The sequence below is a fragment of the Anomaloglossus baeobatrachus genome, chromosome 8 (genome assembly GCF_048569485.1).
Source record: "Anomaloglossus baeobatrachus isolate aAnoBae1 chromosome 8, aAnoBae1.hap1, whole genome shotgun sequence".
Lineage (NCBI taxonomy): Eukaryota > Metazoa > Chordata > Amphibia > Anura > Aromobatidae > Anomaloglossus > Anomaloglossus baeobatrachus.
In genome coordinates this window covers 80,333,052-80,355,229 of record NC_134360.1, presented here as the reverse complement: position 1 = coordinate 80,355,229, position 22,178 = coordinate 80,333,052, and the positions used below count along the sequence as shown (strand labels likewise).

Genomic DNA, 22,178 nt, shown 5'->3' with positions numbered 1-22,178 from the left:
GGAGGCATAAGCTATACACCCAATTGTCTGGGTCTCCCAATTGGAGCTAGAAGAAAAGGAATTTACGGTAAGTAAACAAAATTCCCTTCATTTTCAATTTTTCGATATATTTTGGACCCAATTCATCAAAGCTTTTTTGAATTGTGGCCTAAAAAGCTTTGAAAAGTTGGAACATTTTGGCGCAAGTTGAGACTGTGCTAAAGTTTAACAACTTTTGCTGTTCTCAAGCCATTTGTACTCAACTCTGAGAAAGAATGCAGAGATTGGGGTGCATTCATTTGCCTCTTATTGAATCAGGATCCTCTCACTCCACTCTCCCCCCTCATCAGGACCTGCATGAAGATCACTGGTCTTGGTGTATCGGGGCCAGGAGAGGACGGGAACAGTGCTGGATCCTGGAGAACACGGCAGTAGGTGAGTATATGAACACACACCCTACAGTACATACAAGTGCAGTCTGCTGTTTCACACGCACCTATAGACTTGTGTGGGTGCGTGTAATCCGATATATGCTGCCAATCACAGCATGCTGCAATTTTTTCCTCAGCCGATTTGAGCTGAGAGATACGCAGATCTGACCTGCATCATTAAATAACATGGGGATGAGTGCAGTCCGATATTTATTTTTTTTTTTTAAATCCGATTGTGACCCTGGCCTAAAGAGTAGTAATTTTGCACGAGTTCCTAATATAAATAATACTGTTTATCAGCAACAAACTTTCCTAAGATCTCTTGTTTCCTAATAATCAGGCAGTATAAACAGGCTCCTAATTACCTGATTGACCAGCAAAATCACTCTTCCATCTGTGAACTTAATTTAATGCTTGCTTAAAAAGTAATGAGGAGCGAGCACTACCATGCTCCGGTGCTCGGTACTCGTAACTAGTGATGAACGAGCACTACCATACTCCGGTGCTCGGTACTCGTAACTAGTAATGAGCGAGCACTACCATGCTCCGGTGCTCGGTACTCGTAACTAGTGATGAACGAGCACTACCATGCTCCGGTGCTCGGTACTCGTAACTAGTAATGAGCGAGCACTACCATGCTCCGGTGCTCGGTACTCGTAACTAGTAATGAGCGAGCACTACCATGCTCCGGTGCTCGGTACTCGTAACTAGTGATGAGCAAGCACTACCATGCTTCGGTACTCGTAATTAGTGATAATCGGGCACTACCATGCTCCGGTGCTCGGTACTCGTAACTAATGATGAGCGAGCACTACCATGCTCCGGTGCTCGGTACTCGTAACTAGTGATGAGCGAGCACTACCATGCTCCGGTGCTCGGTACTCGTAACTAGTGATGAGCGGGCACTACCATGCTCCGTTGCTCGGTACTCATAACTAGTGATGAGCGAGCACTACCATGCTCCGGTGCTCGGTACTCGTAACTAGTGATGAGCGAGCACTACCATGCTCCGGTGCTCGGTACTAGTAACTAGTGATGAGCGGGCACTATCATGCTCGGGTGCTCGGTTTTTGTAACTAGTGATGAGCGAGCACTACCATGCTTGGGTGCTCGGTACTCGTAACTAGTGATGAGCGGGCACTACCATGCTCGGGTGCTCAGTACTCGTAACTAGTGGTGAGCGGGCACTACCATGCTCGGGTGCTCAGTACTCATAACTAGTGATGAGCGGGCACTACCATGCTAGGGTGCTCAGTACTCGTAACTAGTGGTGAGCGGGCACTACCATACTCGGGTGCTCAGTACTCGTAACTAGTGATGAGCGGGCACTACCATGCTCCGGTGCTCGGTATTTGTAACTAGTGATGAGCGGATACTACCATGCTCGGGTGCTCTGTACTCGTAACGATCAGTTGGATGTTCAGACAGGCCCAATACGTGTACCTAGTATAATAGAAGTCAATAAGGAACTCGAGCATTCATCCAGAAAATCTTTTGGAAAAATGCTTGTGTGACGCCCTGGGCAAGCCAGGGGTCACAGGTCATCACACCACCACACCCTACATCCCAGTTAGGAACACCAAAGCTACTAAAATCCTTGTTGCCTTCCTCCAGGGGCTGATGTTCACACCAGGGGGTGGGCCAGGCGGTTGGCTCCGCCCACCGAGGAGTACACAGCCCTGGAGGCAGGAGGAACCAAGCAGTCAGCTCAGGGAAGAGCTTCAGTACAGTGAGAGAAGTGGAAGTTCAAAGGAGAAGGAAGTGGTAGAGGAGCTAAGTGAAAGTGAAGTGGTAGTGGAGCAAAGAAGAAAGGAGTAAAAGTGAGCGTAGAAAGACCTGAAGTTGGTCCGGCTAAGTGCAGGACCGTGTCAGCAAGGTCAGCAACAGCGGTGATTGTCTGGAGGGGGACTGCTCGGAGGTTGCTGGAAGGACCGCGGACGGGTAGTGGCCAGGCGGTCTGGAGCAGAATACGAAGGACAGTCAGCACCAGGGCAGGGGCCTCTCGGACCCCGGCAAGGCTAGGAGTCGCCATAATTTGCCAAATCCGTCAGTGAAGGGGACGTCGATCCCCCAACAACCAAGTCCCGACTGAAGGCAAAAGTCCAACCATTAAGGAGGAACACCGCCACCGCCAGGGCACCAGTTCCTCGGGGCCAGCGTCTGCGGGCAAAGTAGGGCTCCTCCGGCCCATATCCAAGCCGGGGAGCGGGTTACCGGTGGGAACCCATCGCTACCAACACAGAAACACTAGGTGCAGGTCAAAGGGACATCACCGTTACCTACTGGGAGAGCAAGTGCAGCCGTCCGTGGGAACCGTCTTTCCAGCCGTGTGGTTTACCGTAAAACTGTGTCAACGTCTCAGGCTGAGTGAGTACCACAGTGCCGCAAGGCACCGCGCTGCCCCCGCGTCCCTGCGCCCACCAAGCCCTGCATCTCCCATCTCATCACTGGGCCCCGGGATCACCAACCCCTACCCACGGAGGGGCAACACAATAACTGGCTGCTCCATACCATCCTTCCCGGGATCCCCATACAGAGCAGCGGTGGTGCCAACAAATCACCACAACCGTGGGTGGCGTCACGGACAATAAACCATCCCCACACCCAACAACCCCCCTTTTCACTCACGGGCGAGGAGCGCCGCTAGAGTCCCCGGGATCCGGCTCATCGCTTGAGCCACCGAGCAGCAGCAGGCCGCAGCAGCCGCACCCGAGCAGCAGTGGGAGAGCGCGGCGTCCCCTTCTCCGCCCGCGACACTTGAGTTCACCATTACCTTCCATCGCGCTCAGTACAAGAGTCGAGCCCAGCGTCCAACTGCTCATTACAAGTACCAAGCACCCAAGCATGGTAGCGCTCGCTCATCCCTATTAAAAAGTATTGCTCTCGGCAGCACATTGACTTGCATAAACAGGACATGTGCTGCCGAGAACAATGACTATCATTCTCTATACATCGGAAGTGCGATCGGCCTGTCTAATCAACAGCAGTCAGCTTCTACTGATCGGTTATTTTCCGCCACTGTATGTGCAGTGAATATTATCACTATCCATATGTCCACTGGGGAAAAAGCTGAATCTAGGTGACAGTGGCACGGTGATTTATTGACAATTAATGGCAAACCAATAAGTATTATAATAATTTCTGTTCGTGTTTCCTGTAGTAATGTTTGATATAATCTCAGGTGAAGTTGGATGTCGGCTGGATCGCCATGAAAACATTGGTAGAGGTCACATAGGAATACAGGGATTCAAAGAGGTGATGAATGAGCCACGGTTTAATGGGATTCCCATGATCCTGGAGACTCCGGCCAGGTTTGTGCCATCTGACTGCATTATCCTCCTTATTCTTATCATAAAGGATAGTCTCTGTTTAAGTTGTGAAACTTTCTAAAATATTTAAAATACTGTCGATTTGACTCCCTCAACTAAAAGATTGGCTTCAGTAATATATGTATGATTTATTTTATGGTAACATATATTCTAATTTTGTGGGATCTCGTTCCCTGACTGCACTACACCTATATAGGTGACAAAGATCCAAGGTATAAAACCAACCTGTGCTCTATTCACCGTCCCTGGGTCTAGCACTGAGTTTTTGGCACTGCATCCAATGTCCAGTATTTGTCATAGTGCTGACATCACGTTAACAGCGCCAATTAGTGACCTCAACGGCTGGTGTAGATGGAATGCCCCCAACAATTGCTGATCTCACTGATGGCTGTTGCATCGTCAGCGCTGCAGCCAATCAACAGTCCATATAGATGGAATGTCTCTCACAGTCACGGAGCTCACTGATGGCTGCTGCATCACAAGTGCTGCAGCCAATTGGCGAGCTCAGCGGGCCATGTACAGTCATGGCCAAAAGTTTTGAGAATGACACCAAAATTATATTTTCACATGATCTGTTGCCCTCTGGTTTTTAATTGTGTTTGTCTGATGTTTACATCACATACAGAAATATAATTGCAATCATATTATAAGTACCAAAAGGTTATATTGCCAGTTAGAATGAGTTAATGCAGCAAGTCAATATTTGCAGTGTTGACCCTTCTTCAGGACCTCTGCAATTCTCCCTGGCATGCTCTCAATCAACTTCTGGACCAAATCCTGACTGATAGCTGTCCATTCTTGCATAAGCAATGCTTGCATTTTGCCAGAATTTGTTGGTTTTTGTTTGTCCACCCGTCTCTTGATGATTGCCCACAAGTTCTCAATGGGATTAAGATCTGGGGAGTTTCCAGGCCATGGACCCAAAATCTCTGTTTTGTTCCATGAGCCATTTAGTGATCACCTTTGCTTTATGGCAAGGTGCTCCATCATGCTGGAAAAGGCATTGTTGGGCGCCAAACTGCTCTTGGACAGTTGGGAGAAGTTGCTCTTGGAGGACATTCTGGTACCATTCTTTATTCATGGCTGTGTTTTTAGGCAAGACTGTGAGTGAGCCGATTCCCTTGGCTGAGAAGCAACCCCACACATGAATCGTTTCAGGATGCTTAACAGTTGGCATGAGACAAGACTGGTGGTAGCGCTCACCTCTTCTACTCCTAATAAGCTGTTTTCTAGATGTCCCAAACAATTGAAAAGGGGATTCATCTGAGAAAATGACTTTACCCCAGTCCTCAGCAGTCCACTCCCTGTACCTTTTGCAGAATATCAGTCGGTCCCTGATGTTTTTTTTCTGAGAGAAGTGGCTTCTTTGCTGCCCTCCTTGAAACCAGGCCATGCTCAAGCAGTCTCCGCCTCACAGTGCGTGCAGAAGCACTCACACCAGCCTGCTGCCATTGCTGAGCTAGCTCGGCACTGCTGGTAGTCCGATCCCGCAGCTGAAACAGTTTTAAGATACAGTCCTGGCGTTTGCTGGTCCTTCTTGGGCGCCCTGGAGCCTTTTTGGCAACAATGGAAGCTCTCTCCTTGAAGTTCGTGATGATGCGATAGATTGTTGACTGAGGTGCAATCTTTGTAGCTGCGATACTCTTCCCTGTTAGGCCATTTTTGTGCAGAGCAATGATAGCTGCACGTGTTTCTTTAGAGATAACCATGGTTAACTGAAGAGAAACAATGATACCAAGCACCAGCCTCCTTTTAAAGTGTCCAGTGGTGTCATTCTTACTTAATCATGACTGATTGATTGCCAGCCCTGTCCTCATCAACACCCACACCTGTGTTAATGGAACAATCACTAAAACAATGTTAGCTGCTCCTTTTAAGGCAGGAATGCAATGATGTTGAAATGTGTTTTGGGGGTTGAAGTTCATTTTCTTAGACAATATTGACTTTGCAAGTAATTGCTGTTAAGCTGATCACTCTTTATGACATTCTGGAGTGTATACAAATTGCCATTAGAAAAACGTAAGCAGTAGACTTTGTAAAAATTAATATTTGTAGCATTCTCAAAACTTTTGGCCATGACTGTAGATGAAATGACTCCCGCATTCGCTGAGCTCACATTGTCAGCACAGTAGCCAATCAGGGAGCTTTGCTGCCCGTATAGATGGTATGTCTCTCACAGTCGCTGAGTTGAGCTCACTGATTTGGCTGTGGTGCTGATGATGCAGCAGCCATTAGTGAGTTCAACAGGACATGTAGATGGTATGCCTCTCACAGTCACTGAGCTCACTAATGGCTGCCACATTGTCAGTGATGCAGCCAGTTGGTAAGCTCAGCGGCCCGTGAAGATGGATTGCCTTCTGCAGTTGCTGAGCTCACTCTTGGTTGCCACATCATCAATGCTGCAGCCAATCCACAAGCTCAACAGCCCGTGTAGATGGTATGCCTCTCACAGTCACTGAGCTCACTGATGGCTGCCACATTATCAGTGGTACAGCCAATACCCACCCACAGCTGCGCCAGAGTCCAAGCGCTACTCAGGGGCGATGACTAAAGGGAGCAACCCTTTAACGTTCTACCTTTTAAGAAAATGGAATGATTCATCAAAGCTTTTACTTCAGAAAAGTTGCAGCATTTTTTGTTTAGCACTGAGTTGTGCAAAATCTTGCAACTTTTTGCATTTCCACCCCAGTTTGATTAATCTCCACCGAAGTGGGCAGAGCTGGGGAGGGGACGGTAGTAGCATTTCTGGCAAGGCACACGCCACAGAGAAAATGTGCTGAAAGTCATGCTGTACAAAGGCTAGTAAGATGTTGTACAGCGTAATCACCACTAGGTGGCAGCAGAGTAGTGAAGGAGAGAAAAAGAACAACTAACGAAAAGGCAGCTGAAGTACAGCAGAGTAACTTCAGCAGGTAGTTAACAGGCGAACCACCAGGGGGCAATAGAGTAGTCAAACAGTCAGGGTCTAGCCATGAAAGTCGAGTCACTGCAAAGGGAGGATCAATATCAAGTCAGAAAACAGAACTGAGTCGGAAGTCGGGAGATCAGGTATGCAGAGGGAAACACAAACAACAGACAGGAGCGGGAAGTCAGGGACCGGGACAGACAGACGAACGGGGGAGGGTACAGGTCAGGACTCCGTATCAGGGAGGCAGGACAGATCGGGAACACTCACCAGAGCCAGTATACAAGCTGCAAGGCAGAAATATCACTGGCACTGATCCATAGGTAGAGAAGCAAGATATAGCATCCTGGGATCCAGAACGAGGCAAGGGAAGTTAACCCCTGACATGACCAGGCCAGAGCTGGGTGTAGCCACAGCAGGGAAAAGCCGGCCTGAATCATGACACTGAATTCATTAAGTGGCAAGGGAGCTCTTCATTTAGATTGGCATGAATGAATCCTCCCCAGTGTGTCATCAGAAAATGACCTACTATTTACATCAAATTTTTATATTCCAAGTATTTAAAAAAAAAAATAAAAAATAAATAAATAAAAATAAATAAATAACATAAATAAAAATTAAATCTTGCAGTATTTATATTGACCATTGGGGCTATTCTAGACCCATGCTGCCTGTTCTTTCAGAAAATTCACTTGTACATTAGCAGCAATGAGCAGACTCTGTCCCATTCTTTTGAATAAAAGCATCTAATGAGCGTGTACAATGGTCATTGTGAAGCTATGAAGAGCAGAGTTAGCTGTGACATCTTCTGTTGTGATTGCTGGATCCAGTGTTATTAGCTGTGCTTAAAGGTGTCACCTGTCATTGCAATCCTGCCTCTGATGATAATGAGACTACTGAAAACTCTTCAGTAATAACTAGGAAGTATAAATCGAAAATAGTCACCAATCTGAAAATAGGAAAATTTCTAATCTTAAAATATATGTAGCACAAAAACCTAATTTAAACAATAGGATATTTTTTGACAACACTAATTTTAGACTCGCCTCTCGTAAAATGATTTTGCAATATGCTTTCATTCATTACCACCTTCACTGCCGCCAGAAGACACACTGTTTTTGGCGCCAGGACAGTTTCTGCACACAATAAACAATAGAACGGTGGCATAAATCTGCAGGTATGATCACATTCATTGTTTTTCTTTAATGAAAAGCTCACAAACCCTACCGTGATTATATAAAAGGACTTAGGGTATGTGCGCACGTTGCTTTTTACCTGCTTTTTACCTGCTTTTTTTGCTGCTTTTTCTTCTGCGCTGTTTAATGCCAAAATGGATGTGTTCTTCTATTCAAGCAAAGTCTATGGGAATTTGGGTTTCTTGTTCACACTATGTTGTTCAAAATGCTGCCTTTTTGTGGCAGAACTTTGGTCAAAAACTCAGCTTTTCAAAGAAGCAACATGTCAATTGTTTTTGCCATTTGGGTTTTGCACTGCAAAGCTGAGTTTTTGACCAAAGTTCTGCCACAAAAAGGCAGCATTTTGAACAACATGGTGTGAACAAGAAACCCAAATTCCCATAGACTTTGCTTGAATAGAAGAACACATCCATTTTGGCATTAAACAGCGCAGAAGAAAAAGCAGGTAAAAAGCAGGTAAAAAGCAACGTGCGCACATACCCTCACATGGGACTGTTTCTTCATCTTTTATATTGGAGAGATTGGAGTCATGCCAACCCTATTGTGATCAGACCCTTGTATATCATAGCCACGGGATATGACATTTGTCTGCAAATTAAATCACTTTTAGCATTTAGTAAATAAAAAAAAATTGTAGAAAAAATACTTAAATTCTTATTTATTTTTTTTTTTCAATTACTGCAAGTATCTACCGTATTTTTCGGACTATAAGACGCACCGGACTATAAGATGCACCCTGATTTTAGAGGAGGAAAATAGGAAAATAAAATTTTAAGCAAAAAATGTGGTCATGACACACTGTCATGGGGCGAGGATCTGCTGCTGACACTGTTATGGGGTGTGAGACTGTGACCGGGGTTATCTATGACGGCCGGTATGTCTCGCCCCGGTTGTGCTCACTCCATGATAGAAAGTAAATCCACTCTAGGGTTAATGCTGTTTCCCTACAGGCTGAAGGAAGGGTTAAATGGAAACAGGAACGAGGGGCAGGTGTGCCGGGTGTGAGGGAGTGATCACAACTCCCTGAGTCTCTGCTGGAGAGACATGTATATTGCTGTGGATTTTTGTTTGGACATTAAACACCGTGTGCTGTGAAACTTAATGCCTGGATCCCGTGTCTTCTGCTGCGCAGCCGACCGCGCTACCTCACATATGGTGGAGAATCGGCGGGCATGCCAGCCCGGTGAGGTGTACTTCCTTTTCTGGTGATCCGGTAGCACATGTCCTGGATTCAAGCAGCTATACTACGGCCCAAACCCAGCGACGCCATGGAGGACATACTAAGGCATTTGGCGCAGGCTAATGCACAGCAGCAGCAGGCTAATGCACAACAACAAGAGGCTAATGCACAGCAACAACAGGTGAATACCCACCTGCTCCGGACGTTGGAGCAACAGCAGCAACAGCACCAGCAATCCTTGAAATTGCAGGAAAAAAGGCACCAAGAACAGATGGTTCTCCTGGCCAAGTCAATCCGTGCCGGACCGGCAGCAACAACCCCGGGACCGGGTGACGACGGCAGCGTCCGGAAAGCGGTGAGACAAGCGTTGCAAAAGATGACCCCGGGGGATGATGTGGAAGCGTTCCTGGCAGTGTTTGAGCGGGTGGCCGAGCGGGAAAAGCTGCCGACCCCCCAGTGGGCTGAGGTATTGTCGCCCTATCTGACGGGGGAACCCCAAAAAGCGTACCTGGACCTCGGTACCGAGGACGCCATTGACTATGTGACCCTGAAAGCCGAAATACTGGCTCGGTTGGGGGTGAATACCTATGTACGGGCTCAGCGGGTAAATCGGTGGTTCTATGAGGAAGCCAAACCCGTACGCTCCCAGGCCTATGACTTATTACATCTTGTAAAAAAGTGGTTGCAGCCTGACACTCTGAGCCCGGCGCAAATGGTGGAAAGGGTAGTAGTGGATCGTTTTGTGCGCACTTTACCCGTCACCGTTCAACGGTGGGTAGGACAGGGTGACCCGAGTACCCTGGACCAATTAGTGTCCCTGGTAGAGCGGCATGTGGCTACGCAGGACTTGATACGGGACACTGAGACTTTGCGTACCGCCCGTCGGTCCGGCCCCTCCAAGCCTAGGGCCAAGGACCCACCGCCGACACCGGTACAGGAGTCCGCTACCATCCTGGCTGAGGCCGCGCCCGCCGTTCCTGAGGTCCGGAAGGCCATGTACCCTAAACGACAACTTGTCAAGGGGGTTTCCTTCCCTATTAGATGTTGGCGGTGCCAGCGGGTGGGACATATGGAAGCCCAGTGTCCCCTGACCACGGAGCCCATGGATTGTGGGGTTACCCGGCGGGGTTCAATGTATGCTCAGGTGGTGTGTACCGCTGACCTGGTTCCCCCAGAGACTGAGCCCCACTTGTGCCAAATACAGGTGAATGGATGTCCGGTTACAGGATTGTTGGATTCCGGAAGCTTAGTGACCCTTGTGCGATCCACCTTGAGGGCTAAAGTAAAGGCCACAGGACGTACCGTGGGGGTGGTTTGCATACATGGGGACCGCCGAGACTATCCCACGGGGATTGTCACCATCACAGCACCTTGCGGTCAGGTGCAACATGAGGTGGGACTGCTTAACACTCTTCCTTATGACGTGATCCTAGGACGGGATCTGCCCTATTTTTGGACTTTATGGAAGGGAACCCCTAGATCCCCTCCGATATTGGTCAGTCCGGGGCCTGAGCCTTACAATCCTGAATCCGGGACACCTGCCGTAGGGGTCCCCATGATAGGGACAGAATGTGAACCCGATAGGTCGCCCCTAGAGGTATTGGCAGGAGAGGCTGAGACGGTCGAGCCCATCCCGGACTTGGAGGCATCCCCGGATGCGTTTGGGACAGCCCAACTCCAGGACCCTACGTTAATACATGCCCGGAATAGGGTGTTAGTAATTGACGGGGTGGCCCAGCTGCCCGGTGCCCAGGTAAGGTACCCCCATTTCGCTCTTAAACAGGATTTACTCTACCGGGTAGATGAAATACGGGGCGTGGGGGTGGAGCAGTTGGTGGTGCCCCAGCCGTATCGCCGGCGGGTCCTCGACTTGGCTCATAAACATCTGATGAGTGGCCACCTAGGGGTCAAGAAAACGCAGGAGCGAATATTGCAAAGGTTCTATTGGCCCGGGGTCTTTGGGGAGGTAAAACGGTTCTGCGAAACCTGCCCGGAGTGTCAGCTTACCGCACCACTGGTCCACTTTCGCAGTCCGTTGGTGCCGTTACCCATTATAGAAGTCCCTTTTGAACGGATAGGGATGGATCTGGTGGGGCCCCTCGTAAAGTCTGCTCGAGGGCACCAACACATCCTAGTGATCGTTGACTATGCCACCCGGTATCCAGAGGCGATACCTCTCAGACATACTGCGGCAAAGCTTATAGCTCGGGAGTTGTTTTCTGTGTTCTGCCGGGTGGGGTTGCCCAAGGAGATCCTTACGGATCAGGGGACCCCATTCATGTCTAAAGTGACCAAAGAACTATGCCGGCTACTCCAGATCAAGCAGTTGCGTACGTCTGTGTATCATCCTCAGACGGATGGGTTAGTAGAACGATTCAATAAAACCCTGAAAACCATGCTAAAAAGGGTGATCTCCAAAGACGGGAAGGACTGGGATATGATGCTTCCCTATTTGATGTTTGCCATCCGAGAGGTGCCACAGGCATCCACGGGGTTTTCGCCTTTTGAATTGTTATACGGGCGACATCCTCGGGGATTGTTGGACCTGGCAAAGGAAACATGGGAGCAAGAGCCCACCCCCCATAAAAGTGTGATTGAACACATTTTAGGAATGCAGAACCGCATAAGCGCGGTCATGCCAATTGTGAAGGAGCATTTACAGGAGGCTCAGGCCGCGCAAAGCGGCCGCTATAATAGACAAGCCACCGTGCGGACCTTTAAACCCGGGGATCGGGTGTTGGTATTAATCCCCACGGCGGAGAGTAAATTCCTGGCTCAGTGGCAAGGCCCCTACGAGATAAAGGAAAAAGTCGGGGTGGTCAACTATAAAGTATTGCAGCCCGGTAGGCGGAAACCTGAACAAATATACCATGTCAACCTATTAAAACCGTGGCAGGAACGGGAAAGCCTGATGGTTGAGTTTCCCCCATCTCCCTCCTCTTCGGGTCGTTCACTCCCGGCTTCAGCGACCTCCGGAGAGGACGAACCGGAAGTAAGGATCGGAGAAGCCCTCACCAAGCAACAGAGGCGAGAGGCCAGACGGCTGGTTCAGCAGAACCCCGATGTCTTCTCCGAGTTGCCGGGTAGGACCAGTCTGATACGACATGACATTGTCACCGAGCCCCACCTGAAGGTACGCCTGAAGTCATACCGCGTGCCGGAGGCTCGAAGACAAGCCATATCAGAAGAAGTGAAGACAATGCTACGCCTGGGGGTCATCGAAAAATCCCGGAGTGAATGGGCTAGTCCGATTGTCCTAATACCAAAACCCGATGGCTCCTTAAGGTTCTGCAATGACTTCCGGAGATTGAACGAAATATCCAAGTTCGATCTCTACCCCATGCCCCGGGTGGATGAGCTGATTGATAGGCTGGGACAGGCGCGATATTTCACCACGCTCGACCTGACCAAGGGGTACTGGCAGGTGCCACTGACGGAGTCCGCCAAGGAGAAAACCGCTTTTGTTACGCCGGAGGGTCTCTTCCACTATGTTGTCTTGCCTTTTGGGTTACATGGCGCTCCGGCCACGTTCCAGAGGTTGATGGACTTGGTGCTGGAACCCCACCAGGCGTATGCATCAGCGTACCTTAATGACATCATTATTTACAGCTCCGATTGGCAGACCCACTTGGAACAGGTACAAGCGGTGGTGGACGCGCTTCGAACAGCCGGATTGACAGCCAATCCCAAGAAATGTGCGTTGGGACTCACGGAAGCCCGCTACTTGGGCTACGTGATAGGCCAAGGAGTGATTAAGCCCCAAATTAACAAGGTTGAGGCGATCCAGAAGTGGCCTAGACCCCTGACCACGAAGCAGGTTAGGGCCTTCCTGGGTATCGTGGGGTACTACAGGAGGTTTGTAAAGGATTTTGCGGGACTATCAGCCCCCTTGACGGACCTTCTCAAAGGCAAGAAGTCCGTCATGGTACGCTGGACTCCGCAGGCCGAGGACTCCTTCCGGGCCCTGAAGGGGGTCCTGTGCGGACAGCCCGTTCTCGTACACCCTGATTTCCGGAAGGAGTTCATAGTACAGACTGACGCCTCAGAGGTCGGCCTGGGGGCAGTGCTGTCTCAGGTGGTTCAGGGGGAGGAACACCCCGTCACCTTCTTAAGTAGGAAGCTCACCCCTCCCGAGCGGAATTATAGCGTAGTGGAGAAGGAGTGCCTGGCGATCAAGTGGGCCTTGGAGTCCCTACGCTATTACCTGCTGGGACGGCAGTTTCGCTTGGTGACGGATCACTCTCCACTGGTCTGGATGAGGTCCGCCAAGGAACGGAATGCCCGGGTTACCCGGTGGTTCCTTTCTCTGCAGAACTTCCGGTTTACGGTTGAACACCGGGCCGGTAGGTTGCAGGGCAACGCCGATGCCTTGTCCCGCGGCCCGTGTTTGCTGGCAGGAGTTCAACCCCGCTCGCTTGAACTGAGGGGGGGGGGTATGTGAGACTGTGACCGGGGTTATCTATGACGGCCGGTATGTCTCGCCCCGGTTGTGCTCACTCCATGATAGAAAGTAAATCCACTCTAGGGTTAATGCTGTTTCCCTACAGGCTGAAGGAAGGGTTAAATGGAAACAGGAACGAGGGGCAGGTGTGCCGGGTGTGAGGGAGTGATCACAACTCCCTGAGTCTCTGCTGGAGAGACATGTATATTGCTGTGGATTTTTGTTTGGACATTAAACACCGTGTGCTGTGAAACTTAATGCCTGGATCCCGTGTCTTCTGCTGCGCAGCCGACCGCGCTACCTCACAGGGGGTAATGTCCCCAAATTCTCTACTAAGGTGCCGCATCCTGGTAATGATCCTCCCTGCCTGGTATATACAGTATATGTCCCTCATCCTGCTATATACCGTAATCCTGCCATATGGCCGCATCCTGCTATATACTGGCATGTGGCCGCATCCTGCTATATAATCCATCATGGCATATGGCCCCATCTGGCTCATATGCCCCCCTCTGGCTCATAATATGCCCCCATCTGGCTCATAATATGCCCCCATCTGGTTCATAATATGCCCCCATCTGGTTCATAATATGCCCCCATCTGGTTCATAATATGCCTGCATCCGGCTCATAATATGCTTCCATCCTGGTGTATGGCCGCATCCTGTGGCACATAAAAAAAAATAAACGTTCATACTCACCTCACTTTACCTCACTCCCTGCAGCATCGCTCGTCCTCCCGTCTGTGTCAGCGGCAGCGCCGCTGATTGGAGCCGTCCCCATTACCCTGCTGGATCGCGATCATCTCCTGTGTCTGTGCCAGTGGCCCGGCGGCTGCGTGTGGACACGTGCGCACAGCGATGACGTCATCTCTGTGTGCGCCGCTAGTCTCCACTCAGCCGCCGGCACAAACACAGGAGATGATCGCGATCCAGCAGGGTAATGGGGCGGCTCCAATCAGCGGCGCTGCCGCTGACACAGACTGGAGGACGAGTGATGCTGCAGGGGAACGGTGAGTACTGTACACTGATTCACTGCTCCCCGCGCTGATGATGATGCACGGGGGGCAGTGAATACAGCCGCACATGATCACTCCAGGCCGTAGTTGCCAGGAGTGATCATGCGGGCCGGCTGTTTATCCCCCGCCCATCATCCCGCCCACCTGTCAGCGCCGGCTTCAGCGCTGAGGGATGATGGGCGGGGGATGGGCGTGCATATTAAATGAGCGGGTCCACGTGGTCACGGCAGGCTGCTACAGCCTGCTCGTGCCCCCGATGACCCGCTCCACCGCAGCACCCACATTCCCCGCAGCCACATTCAGACCATAAGACGCACCCCCCACTTTCCCCCAACATTTGGGGGGAAAAAAGTGCGTCTTATGGTCCGAAAAATACGGTAATAGCAGCACATGTAAGAGTGTGATCTCCGAGAATAAACATCTGTTATGGGTGTTTATTATATTTTTTTTAATAAAGCATTTGTCATTTGACACATGGCTGCCTCCGTAATTTACACTTCATATAGAAAAAATAAATAAAACATTCTAAACATTGCATTGAACCTGGTTGAGCATTGGACTGGTGAGCGTGTATATATAGAGCGTCAGCCTGTAATTTCACCTCCAGGTTTGATCCTCCGTCCCAGCAGGAAGCTGAACCGCTGATCTCCTTACAAGTAAATCCAGTCTGAGATGATGCTGTGTAGTCATTAGCAGAGATATCAGAGGTGGGGGCGCATGCAAATCAGCCCAATCATTCGAATAATAATTAAAAGCACAACATGTTAAGTATCAGGTTGTTATGGCGATGAAATGCTAACACTTAACCCCTTCATAGCCCGTGCAGTAAACAATAAGAGCTCCTCTGAAGATGCTTAAAGGGAACCAATCACCAGGATTTTCCTATATAAGCTAAAGCCAGTGCTATACTGGCACTATCAGGCTGAGTCTATATATACCTGTAGTGGGCAGCTCGGATGTTTTAGGTTTTGAAATCCAAAAAAGTAAAGTTTATAAAATTAGCTGCTTGTTGAGTGACAGCAGCTGAGGATCAGATAATATATTCATAGTTATCCCCTCCCCCTGTTAGAATTAGCATAAGCATTATACAAACGATTCACTTTGTCTCTTGCAGGACCTGTGTGGGGTCATAGTGAATCGTTTGTATAATGCTTATGCTAATTCTTACAGGGCGAGGGGACAACTATAAATAAATTATCTGATTGTTTGCTGCTGTCACTCAACAAGCAGCTAATTTTATAAACTTTACTTTTCTGGATTTCAAAACCTAAACATCCGAGCTGATCACTACAGGTATGTACAGAATCAGCCTGATAGTGCCAGTATAGCACTGGCTTTAGCTTATATACGGAAATCCTGGTGATTGGTTCCCTTTAATATATTTATTCCTACACATTAAACTAGGTAACAAGACATCTTGGTGTGTCTTTAACCTATGAATCCCCATAATCATTACTGGTTACTCCGGTACACACACTCCATATAATCATTACTGGTTACTCCGGTACACACTTTCCATATAATCATTACTGGTTACTCCGGTACACACTTTCCATATAATCATTACTGGTTACTCCGGTACACACTTTCCATATAATCATTACTGGTTACTCCGGTACACACACTCCATATAATCATTACTGGTTACTCCGGTACACACACTCCATATAATCATTACTGGTTACTCCGGTACACACTTTCCATATAATCATTACTGGTTACTCCGGTACACACACTCCATATAATCATTACTGGTTACTCCGGTACACACACTCCATATAATCATTACTGGTTACTCCAGTACACACTCTCCATATAATCATTACTGGTTACTCCGGTACACACACTCCATATAATCATTACTGGTTACTCCGGTACACACTCTCCATATAATCATTACTGGTTACTCCGGTACACACTCTCCATATAATCATTACTGGTTACTCCGGTACACACACTCCATATAATCATTACTGGTTACTCCGGTACACACACTCCATATAATCATTACTGGTTACTCCGGTACACACTCTCCATATAATCATTACTGGTTACTCCGGTGTACACACTCCATATAATCATTACTGGTTACTCCGGTACACACTCTCCATATAATCATTACTGGTTACTCCGGTACACACTCTACATATAATCATTACTGGTTACTCCGGTACACACTCTCCATATAATCATTACTGGTTACTCCGGTACACACTCTCCATATAATCAGTACAGGTTACTCCGGTACACACTCTCCATATAATCATTACTGGTTACTCCGGTGTACACACTCCATATAATCATTACTGGTTACTCCGGTACACACTCTCCATATAATCATTACTGGTTACTCCGGTACACACTCTCCATATAATCATTACTGGTTACTCCGGTACACACTCTCCATATAATCATTACTGGTTACTCCGGTACACACTCTCCATATAATCAGTACTGGTTACTCCGGTACACACTCTCCATATAATCAGTACAGGTTACTCCGGTACACACTCTCCATATAATCATTACTGGTTACTCCGGTACACACTCTCCATATAATCATTACTGGTTACTCCGGTACACACTCTCCATATAATCAGTACAGGTTACTCCGGTACACACTCTCCATATAATCATTACTGGTTACTCCGGTACACACTCTCCATATAATCATTACTGGTTACTCCGGTACACACACTCCATATAATCATTACTGGTTACTCCGGTACACACACTCCATATAATCATTACTGGTTACTCCGGTACACACTCTCCATATAATCATTACTGGTTACTCCGGTACACACTCTCCATATAATCATTACTGGTTACTCCGGTACACACTCTCCATATAATCATTACTGGTTACTCCGGTGTACACACTCCATATAATCATTACTGGTTACTCCGGTACACACTCTCCATATAATCATTACTGGTTACTCCGGTACACACTCTCCATATAATCATTACTGGTTACTCCGGTACACACTCTCCATATAATCATTACTGGTTACTCCGGTACACACTCTCCATATAATCAGTACTGGTTACTCCGGTACACACTCTCCATATAATCAGTACAGGTTACTCCGGTACACACTCTCCATATAATCAGTACAGGTTACTCCGGTACACACTCTCCATATAATCATTACTGGTTACTCCGGTACACACTCTCCATATAATCAGTACAGGTTACTCCGGTACACACTCTCCATATAATCATTACTGGTTACTCCGGTGTACACACTCCATATAATCATTACTGGTTACTCCGGTACACACTCTCCATATAATCATTACTGGTTACTCCGGTACACACTCTCCATATAATCAGTACTGGTTACTCCGGTACACACTCTCCATATAATCATTACTGGTTACTCCGGTACACATTCTCCATATAATCATTACTGGTTACTCCGGTACACACTCTCCATATAATCAGTACAGGTTACTCCGGTACACACGTTCCCCATAATCAGTACCGGTTACTCCGGTAAACACTCTCCCCATAATCAGTACCGGATTCTCTGGTACACACGCTTCCCATAATCAGTACTGGTTACTCCGGTACACACACTCCATATAATCATTATTGGCTACTCTGGTACACACTCCCCCCATAATCATTACTAGCTTACTCTGGTACACACATCTCTGTGGTTGTATGATGGGCTCTTGTACTGTGAGGTCCTAAAGTCTGGATCTGATGGTGACATCTTATATAGAAAGAAACTAGCTAAGTTTTACAACTCCCATCTACATGGTGTCAGTGTGATCTGTGCACCTACTAAATGTCATACCATGTGAAATGTTCATACCAGCAAGTATAATGTCCAGCAGTGCACCCGCATGGGACATCTCTGCCCAGCATCACTTCATTTCATAGTGGAGAGGACTGAGAGCGCATCAGGTGTAAAGCAAAACCGATATTAGTTGTATTAAATAAAATTAGCGTGTGTAGTCACATCAGTCTGAAAGACCGCAAACAGAGCTGCTGCGTAAATAGGGCGAGTCCAAAATCCCATGAGTTACAGCAAACCTATAAAGCAAGATTACCACGTAGGGCAAATGGCGAAAGTTCAAGCTATAACCTCACCACCGAAGAGCGCTCATAAAAGAGAATTGGATGAAAAAAGTCCAATCACAAAAGTATCCCCCTATATAATCTATATTATGTATAACCATATCTATGTTATAGATCTATATTATATAGAGGGATACTTTTATGAACTCCCTGCCGTTGGGAGGTTATATCTTTTCCCTTTTTGCCTATGTGCTAGCACGGTGTATTATTACTTTGGAAAGTTGCAGTTTTATGCAACATGTAGATTGTGTTTTCCTGTCAGCCAGGTCTCTGGGCAAGATGGTCTTGTGCTTGGTGATGTAAGGCTAGCAGGCATCTGCTCGGCTACGTCTTAAAGCTCCCCGTGCAGCTTTTCAGCTGATGTTCTGTCCAGTTATTGAGCGTTGGCGGCTTTAGTGCACTGTGCTTGATTAGGTTTAGTCTCCATCCAGCTTCCACCTTGCTCTCCTTCCAGTTATGAACACCTACCTAGGATCACATTGGATTTTATTTAGGATTAGATGCACATTCAGGAGATCAGACCCTGGAGACTCTCCCCTATTATCACTTCTGTCAATACCAGCCCTAGTCTGGTGGGCTTCACAGTTAAAGACTGGATTTGAGTCATGGGAGCTTCCTGTTTGATCCACCTCTATTTCTGTCTGTAAGTTCTGTATGTTTTTATGACTGTATGTTTAAAAAGAGTCTGATGCCCCTCAACTCAATTTTAAATATGCCATACAGTGTTATAGTGGACTTACCCCCTATAACAGGGGTCAGGAACCTTTTTGGCTAAGAGAGCCGGAAACGCCACATATTTTGAAATATAATTCCGCGAGAGCCGTACAATATGTTTAAAGGGCCATTGACAGATCAATCGCTCCAATGTTCACTTAGTACAGCAAGGAATGCTCCTCCCTGCTGTATAAAGCCACAACTGGACTGAAACAATGGTAATTAGCAGTAAAAAATCAAATAAATAACTTACATTGTGAACTTGCGATGCATGACATCAGTCCAGCAGTCTGGCTTCTTTTTCCTGCGCATGACTGGAAGCTGGCATTCTTCCCACCTGATGTTGAGAGAATGCCAGCTTTGAGGCATTCGCAGAAGAAAGAAGCTGGAATATTGGACATGTCACACAACGCATTGTCAGTTATGTCAATTATCTATTTTATTATTTTACAGCGAATTATTGTTTAGGTCCAGCGGTGGCTTAGTGCAGCAGAGAGGAACACTCCTTTGTGTACTAAGTGACCGCTGGAGCAATTGTATCTGTCAGTGGCCCAGACACCCTGCTTCCCATACAGCCTGCACCCCCCATATCACACACACACACTGCTCCCCATACAGCCTGCACCCCCCCATATCACACACACACACACTGCTCCCCATACAGCCTGCACCCCCCATATCACACACACATACTGCTCCCCATACAGCCTGCACCCCCCATATCACACACACACACTGCTCCCCATACAGCCTGCACCCCCCAGATCTCACACACACACTGCTCCCCATACAGCCTGCACCCCCCAGATCTCACACACACACACTGCTCACCATACAGCCTGCACCCCCCAGATCTCACACACTACACCCCCATATGTCACATACCCTGCTTCCCATACAGCCTGCACCCCCCCATATCACACACACACACTGCTCCCCATACAGCCTGCACCCCCCCATATCACACACACACACTGCTCCCCATACAGCCTGCACCCCCCATATCACACACACACTGCTCCCCATACAGCCTGCACCCCCCATATCACACACACACACTGCTCCCCATACAGCCTGCACCCCCCATATCCCACACACTACACCCCCATATGTCGCATACCCTGCTCCCCATACAGCCTGCACCCCCATATCACACACACTACACCCCCATATCTCACACACCCTGCTTCCCATACAGCCTACACCCCCATATCTCTCACACCCTGCTTCCCATACAGCCTGCACCCCCCATATCACACACACACACACTGCTCCCCATACGGCCTGCACCCCCCATATCCCACACACACACACACACACTGCTTCCCATACAGCCTGCACCCCCCAGATCTCACACACTACACCCCCATATCTCACACACCCTGCTCACATATCTCACCCTGCCTGTACCCCAACTTACCCCTCTCAAACACTCTGCACCCCTTCACATCCTTCTGTCAGTCTGCAGCCCTCATATGCCCCTCACCCTGCAGCCCCCCTCACCCTCATGTCCCCTCTTTTCTTATTACCAGTCATGTGTCCAAATCTCCTTCAGGATTCAGTTCTCTTGCTTTCTGCCGGCATCCTGTGTCTCCTCCCACACAGTCACATGGGCGTGACATCATCGCAGGTCCTGCAGGATGGAGATTCCGTCTGCTGTGCAGGTCAGGACTAGCACTCCTGCAGCTCAGACATGGCTGGTGGCCTCTCCAGGTCAGGGGCCCCTCTACTTACACTGGGCTCCCCTGACTCACAGTTCGGCCACTACACAGCAGCACTACACATAGACGCAGAGCGGCTGCCGGGCCCCTATGTGTACTAGTGCCGCTGTGTAGTGGCCGGCCTGTGAGTCAGTGGAGCCCAGTGTCAGTAGAGGGGCGGCTCACTCGTTCCCCCGCTGATCCGGTCTCCTCGGCGCATCGTCCATTGCTGTCGCTCGCTGACCTCTCAGCAGGCGCGCAGTGATGACGTCACCGCGCTCGCTGCAGAGCTGTCAGAAGAACGCCGACAGTCACAGCGGGGAGAATGATAAGAGAGAGAGCGCGCTGCTCACTCTCTCATCATTGCTCTCAATTGTGCTGGCGCCGGCCCTGATCCTTCCCATAGACAGGTAGGAGCCCTGACTGCGAGCCAGATACGGCCATCAAAAGAGCCATATCTGGCTCGCGAGCCATAGGTTCCCGACCCCTGCCCTATAACAACCATACTTGCCTTCTCAGGCACTGTACCAGTTAACTTTTATTTGTGTACCAATAATGACTGGCTTTGGTGCATCGTTTGGTGCTCCTATTGCATGTCGGGGAAGTTCCTTCTAATTCTCATTACACCCTCCAGGAGCCTAGCTGCAAGTGCACACGGTGGGCTGGTTTGGTTTCCTTTCTCGCTCCTCTCTGTGGTCACAGACTAGAGAATGGCTTCAGAGAAGAGAAGATGTAGATGAAATACTTGTGGCTCCTAATTTCATTCCATCACTGATTAGGGGATGATCACAACTGCCACCGATAATAACATTTGATTACTGGGTGCGCACACACCGGGGTCACTCATGAGCCGATTTCAGGCAGTGCTCGCAATAGGAAGAGAGCACTGTCAATCAGAAGCTAGGGTAGTACTCAACATGCTAAATGGAGGGTGTAGTGATGCACTGACACTAAGCCATTGCTAAGGGTGCGCCAAAGCCCCCTTATATGCATGCAAATTAAAACTATTTTTCTCAAGCACAGTACCACTAATGGGTCCACCAGAGGTACACCTCATACATCCCATCTGTACAGTCACACAGGGGCTCATTTCCACTCTAAAAAGTGGAGTTATGCATTATGATGAACTATTGAACTGCAAACAGCCCATATATTGTTCTTTCACAGAGGTTCTTTTTTATCGGTCTCCGCCA

The 22,178-nt window shown here is 48.5% G+C and overlaps 1 protein-coding gene across 2 annotated transcripts in view; it reads left to right on the top strand.

Annotated features, from left to right (window-relative positions):
• LOC142249875 (putative endonuclease 4) overlaps positions 1-22,178 on the top strand; it is a 73,705-nt gene that overhangs the window by 42,030 nt on the left and 9,497 nt on the right. The window contains exon 11 of one of the 2 annotated variants that reach the window (XM_075321832.1): positions 3,592-3,721. The exons of the other annotated variant lie outside the window; for it this stretch is intronic. Coding sequence (XP_075177947.1) covers positions 3,592-3,721 — 130 coding nt within the window. The remainder of the gene's footprint in view (positions 1-3,591; positions 3,722-22,178) is intronic. 2 annotated transcript variants of the gene reach the window in all.